Source organism: Leiobunum rupestre, chromosome 4 (genome assembly GCF_980474605.1).
Source record: "Leiobunum rupestre chromosome 4, qqLeiRupe1.1.hap1, whole genome shotgun sequence".
Taxonomy (NCBI): Eukaryota; Metazoa; Arthropoda; class Arachnida; order Opiliones; family Sclerosomatidae; genus Leiobunum; species Leiobunum rupestre.
In genome coordinates, this window is record NC_143387.1 from 23438127 (window position 1) to 23444209 (window position 6083).

Consider the following 6083-nt stretch of genomic DNA (forward strand, 5'->3'; position numbering starts at 1 on the left):
TATTAGATTTATGTAAAAAGAGATTTATTTCATTTTTCAAATATTATTTAAAGTTGTTACATATCAATAATTTTTGTATAAATTACCCAAAAATGCCTTCGAGTTGTGTTTGGGCGTACGCGACTTCTTGTTTGTCTTATATCATAATTGTTTTTAACGCTTATCAATCAGATATTAGCATTTCTTAATCAATATTACATTTTTTAAATTCTGTATAAAAACCGTTGTAAATCTCAAAAAGGCGTCAGTTTGATTCCTGTTCGTCTCCTGTAAATATGATTTTAAATTAAAGTTTCCATATCATGAACCGTCGTTTATTCTGTTGACATCTATCACGAACATATTTTTGGTCCGTCGAGCCGGATACAGTCGCGGTAATTAGTTGAGGTTTCCAATTCCTTGCCGTTACCAGTATCCAGTCTTCGTGGGAAGTAGTGTCACCATTCAGAGTCCGATTCAAGTGCGTAACTTCCATTATCAATCGGTATGGATCATCATACAGCTCGCAGACGATCGATCAAGGGTCAGATTACCAGGTTCGAGGCGGTCATCACGAATCATGCCACCATGCCCATCACACCAGTCGCAGTGGCAACGTACAAAAAGAAAGCCGATGCATTAGCCGCCGATTTGGAAACAGTTCAACAGTACATCAGTACCAACTGCCCAGTAGATGACTTCAATGCGCACGAAGCAGAGTACAATGCTCTCGTCACCCGTATGGAAAACATAGTTATATTCTTCGACACGCTCAATATTCAAGTGCCAACCGTACCAAGTAGTCTACCGACAGCTGATATTAAGCTACCGAAACTAGAGCTTCCAGTCTTCGGAGGAAACTACATAGACTGGTTCCCGTTCCATGACCTCTTTACAGCCACGGTTCATAACAATGGAACTCTATCAAGTGCCCAGAAGTTTCAGTACCTCAAAACATCTCTACGCGGTGAGGCAGCTATGCTTATCCACGCGATCCCAGTCACGGATGGAAACTACGCCGAGGCATGGGATATTCTTCTCAATCGGTTCAACAACACTCGAGAGATCGTTAACGCTCACATCAAACGGCTACTTAATCAAGCTTCTGTCAGAGACGAATCAGCAGCTTCGCTAAGACGCTTGATTGACACGACGGCAGAGTGTATTCGCTCTCTGAAAGTTCTGCAAGAGCCCGTCCAACACTGGAATGCCATACTCATTTATGTAATTGGAGAAAAACTCGATAACGAGTCTAGAAGACAATGGGAGCTATCGCTGACAGGTACTACGAGACCTACGTATGAGGAATTAACCACGTTTCTCGAACAGAGAGCTCGAGCCTTGGCCGCTTCCCAATCCACATCGAGAGAAACCAGAAGCAAGCAAGCATCAACGCCATTTCCCAGGAAATATCCGGTATCACATCACGGTTCCATACGAGACAACGCATGCTCGATCTGCACTGACTCGCACCCCACATTCAAATGCCCATCCTTGCTGAAGGCTACGCGTGAAGCTCGATGGAATTTAGTCAAATCGCACTCACTTTGCTTCAACTGCCTAAGAAACGACCACGTCAGCCACGACTGCAAATCCGGTAATTGTCGAAAATGCAAGGCGAGGCATAACACTCTTTTGCATCAAGATTCGCAAGAGATGAACTCCACGTCCCGTGAAAACTCGAGAAGCGAAGTCCTTGCACATGTATCCCGCCAGCATATCGAGCCTTCTCAAGTTCTACTGCCGACAGCAATCATTCAGGTCCGGGGTGGTAACGGTTCCATCTGGCCAAGTAGAGCGCTGATCGACTCTGGCTCGCAAGCGAGTTTTATTTCCGAACAGTTCATGCAAAAGTTACAAGTCGGACGAACTCACCAGACCCTGACGATAGGTGGAATTGGTGAGACCAGTCTCAGCCAATCTAGAGGAGGCGCAACGCTGTCCATCAGTTCCAGTAGCGATCCCACCTTCAAGGCAACAATTGAAGTCCTGATCCTTAAAGACGTCACGGAAAGGCTTCCGAATTTCGCCGTCAATACTCGTAACTGGTCGCGCATCAAGCAACTACAACTTGCAGATCCAACGTTCAACATTCCAGGCTCAGTCGATATACTGCTTGGAGCAAACGTTTTCCTAGACCTCATTCGAGATGGTAAACTAATGGGAAGATCTGGAGTACCTGGAGCGTTGGGTGGTAGCGGGTACCACCGGAACAGTACCACATCGTCAATTAAAGTTCATCATTGCCAGCTGGAAACCCAACTCGCCAGGTTCTGGGAAATCGAAGAACTAGCAGATCAGTCCAATTTCACATCTACCGAGATCCAGTGCGAACAGAAGTTTGAAGACACATTCAGCCGAAACGCTAGTGGACGGTTCGTTGTCAGACTTCCAATCAAGGAGGGTCCCGAGCCGCTCGGTGAATCTAGGAGTATAGCATTACGAAGATTCAAATACGTCAAACGCCGTTTAGAAGCTAATCCGTTGAACTACGAGAAATACCGAAGATTCATGGAAGAATATATCCAGTTGCGTCACATGGAGCTCGTTTCCACTGAAAGCAGACTCACAGATAACACCTACTATTTACCGCACCATGCAGTCTTCAAGGAATCAAGTTCGACAACAAAACTAAGAGTCGTATTTGACGGGTCCTCTAAAACCTCCAACGGAGTCTCTTTGAACAACATCCTCCTCGTAGGTCCAAAACTACAGTTAGATCTCGTAAACCTACTCATCAGATTTCGAAGTAACGCAGTCGCACTAATGGCCGATATCGAGAAAATGTATCGCCAAATCTTAATTCACAACGAAGACCTCCGCTACCAACGAATACTATGGAGACATCGAAAGGAAGATCCGATCGAAGATTATCAACTACGTACGGTGACATACGGGACAGCGTCAGCACCCTATTTGGCTACTAAGGTCTTACAACAGTTATCTAAAGACGTAGAGTCCAAGTACCCGTTGGCTTCTCAAGTCCTCAAGGACGATTTCTACATGGACGATCTCCTTTCAGGCGCAACCAATACAATCAGCGCCATAAAACTACAACAACAGCTCAGTCAAGCCACGAGCGAAGCAGGACTTCCATTGCGGAAATGGGCGTCAAACGATCCAGGCGTCATGGAAATAATACCTTCGGAGCAGAGGGAAATCCTGGTTCCCTTAAATATCAACAACGCCGAATCAATCCCAACCTTGGGCCTACAATGGACACCGGCAGTAGACGTCCTCTCATTTGTTCTTACATCACCAAATTCCAGAGAAGTCGTTACTAAACGCACCATCCTGTCTGATACCGCCAAGGTTTTCGATCCCTTAGGTCTCTTGTCTCCAATCCTGATGCAAGAGATGTGGCAAATCAAGGTTACCTGGGATGAAGAGTTACCATCGACGATCGTTCACAAATGGCATACCTTCCGAAAAGATCTAACCGGCATTGAAGATATCCGAATCCAGCGCTTCATCAGTCAACCTCAAGCCTCAAACTTGAGCTTACATGGCTTCTGCGATGCGTCGGAAAAGGCGTATGCGGCGGCGGTTTATTTGAAAACTATTGATGAAGCCGGACTGGTCTCGGTTCAATTGATCGTCGCCAAGACCAGAATTGCTCCTCTTCGACAAATTACGTTACCTAGACTAGAACTATGCACTACAGTCCTTCTCGCACGACTTATCACGCTCGTACAACAGTCTCTACGAAGCACCATATCGAAGTTCATGGATGGAGCGACAGTCGCATCGTACTGTCCTGGCTGGCCTCACATCCTCAACGATGGAAGACATTCATCGCAAACCGGGTGTCAGAAGTTCAAAACATACGACCCGTTATCCAGTGGCATCACGTTTCGGGTAAACTCAACCCCGCGGATTGTGCCTCACGTGGCATTGACGCCAAGGAACTTCTAACGCACCCTCTATGGTGGCATGGTCCAAACTGGCTACAAACTGAACCAATCAACACCGATGAATCACCCATTAAAGAGTATCCCGAATGCAGAATTGAGGAGCGAATCAAACCAGTCATCGCTGTGCATTCCAAGAGCGATACCAGTCTCTTAGAACGATATTCATCATTAACGAAGCTCCTTCACGTTACCGGGTACATTCAACGTTATCTTCGCAACAGCCGAACCTTGCCGGAATCAAAAGAACTGGGCCCGTTAACGAAGGAAGAGAAAGATCGCGCATTCAATTATTGGATAAAAGTCACTCAATCGGCTTACTTCGGAGCAGAAATCCGACAACTGGAAGATAAAAAACCTCTACCAACAAAAAGCAAAATTCTGGGGCTGACACCATTCTTGGACGCAGCCAGTGTCCTTAGAGTTGGCGGACGAATCCGACATGCGAAAATCTCAATCGATCAAATTCACCCAGTCATCCTGCCTCGAAAAAGTACATTCACTGATCTCATCATCAACAACGAACATGCCAAAACACTACATGGAGGGCCGCAACTAATGATGGCGTCCTTACAATCAAAGTTCTGGATCATAGGGCTTCGTGATGCTGTTCGCTTTCATGTCCGAAGGTGTTTGAGATGTGTCCGACAACAGGCAAAAAACATCACTCAACTTATGGGCAATCTACCAGCTCCTAGAGTCAACCCCGGACGAGCGTTCCTCAAAAGTGGAGTCGACTACGCCGGTCCGTTCAATCTGAAAGTCATGAAGGGACGAGGATGCCGATCATTCAAAGGCTATATCGCCATATTCGCCTGTTTCTCGACCCGTGCACTGCACCTCGAACTGGTCAGCGACATGACTACTGCTGCGTTCTTGGCAGCCTTCAAACGCTTCGTCTCCCGTCGAGGCAAATGCACCGACGTCTATAGCGATTGCGGGACGAACTTCGTTGGAGCCAACAAGGAACTTAAGGAATTCACCCGAAATGTCTCAACTAACACCAAAGACCAGACCATAGCGCAATGGATGAGCGACGAAGGAACCATCTGGCATTTCAACCCCCCGGCAGCTCCGCATTTTGGTGGCCTCTGGGAAGCGGGCGTGAAATCCTTGAAATATCACCTGAAGAGAGTCATCGGGGAGACACGACTGACGTTCGAAGAGATGCAGACACTACTATGTCAAGTAGAAGCATGTCTAAACTCCCGTCCCCTGACTCCAATGACATCAGATCCAGCCGACTTAGCAGTCTTGACACCAGGATATTATCTGATTGGGGACTCCTTGACGTCCATACCAGAACCCGATTTCACTTCAACCAACATCAACCGTCTCTCCCGATGGCAGCTCGGACAACAGATATTACAACACTTTTGGCGACGTTGGCAAGCCGAGTACCTGTCACGACTCCAACAACGTTCAAAATGGACGAAGAGTACTCGCAATCTAGAAATCGGAGATTTGGTACTACTTAAGGAGGAGTTACCGCCAACCAAATGGAAGATGGCCGGAATCATTAAAATCCATCCAGGGGCCGATCAACTTGTTCGCGTCGTCACGGTCAAGACTACGGACAGGGAATTGCAACGACCAGTCACCAAACTGTGTCAACTTCCGTTGGAGCCTTAACTTTAAAATTCACATTTTAAGGTGGGCGGGATGTTTGGGCGTACGCGACTTCTTGTTTGTCTTATATCATAATTGTTTTTAACGCTTATCAATCAGATATTAGCATTTCTTAATCAATATTACATTTTTTTAAATTCTGTATAAAAACCGTTGTAAATCTCAAAAAGGCGTCAGTTTGATTCCTGTTCGTCTCCTGTAAATATGATTTTAAATTAAAAGTTTGCATATCATGAACCGTCGTTTATTCTGTTGACATCTATCACGAACAAGTTGCGTTCCCTATGACCCATCTGTAAAAGGCAAAACACCTGGAGTTTATTTCCACGAATTTTCTTCTGATGGTGCGTTGAGAGGCATGCGGCTAGAAAATATCTCTCGGGATAATTTTCAAATAAATGACAGATCAGAATTGAGCGTTGTATGTAGTTTACATTTTTGTGAAACAGATTACCGTAAAGGTCTTAAATTACGAACGCTGGAAACAACGGCAATACCTACGGTATTCCCACAGTTGTAGCCAACCTGGTCAGTGGCAGTCATATTGCTAGTAGGCCAAACAGG

The 6083-nt window shown here is 45.8% G+C and overlaps 1 protein-coding gene across 1 annotated transcript; it reads left to right on the forward strand.

Annotated features, from left to right (window-relative positions):
• Nucleotides 1–486: 486 nt before the first annotated feature.
• LOC149947199 (uncharacterized) lies at nt 487–5522 on the forward strand. The gene is made up of 2 exons (XM_090170853.1): nt 487–3564; nt 3624–5522. The coding sequence occupies exons 1-2, from the start codon at nt 487–489 to the stop codon at nt 5520–5522; spliced, it is 4977 nt and encodes a 1658-aa protein (XP_090026979.1).
• The last annotated feature ends 561 nt before the right edge of the window (nt 5523–6083 follow it).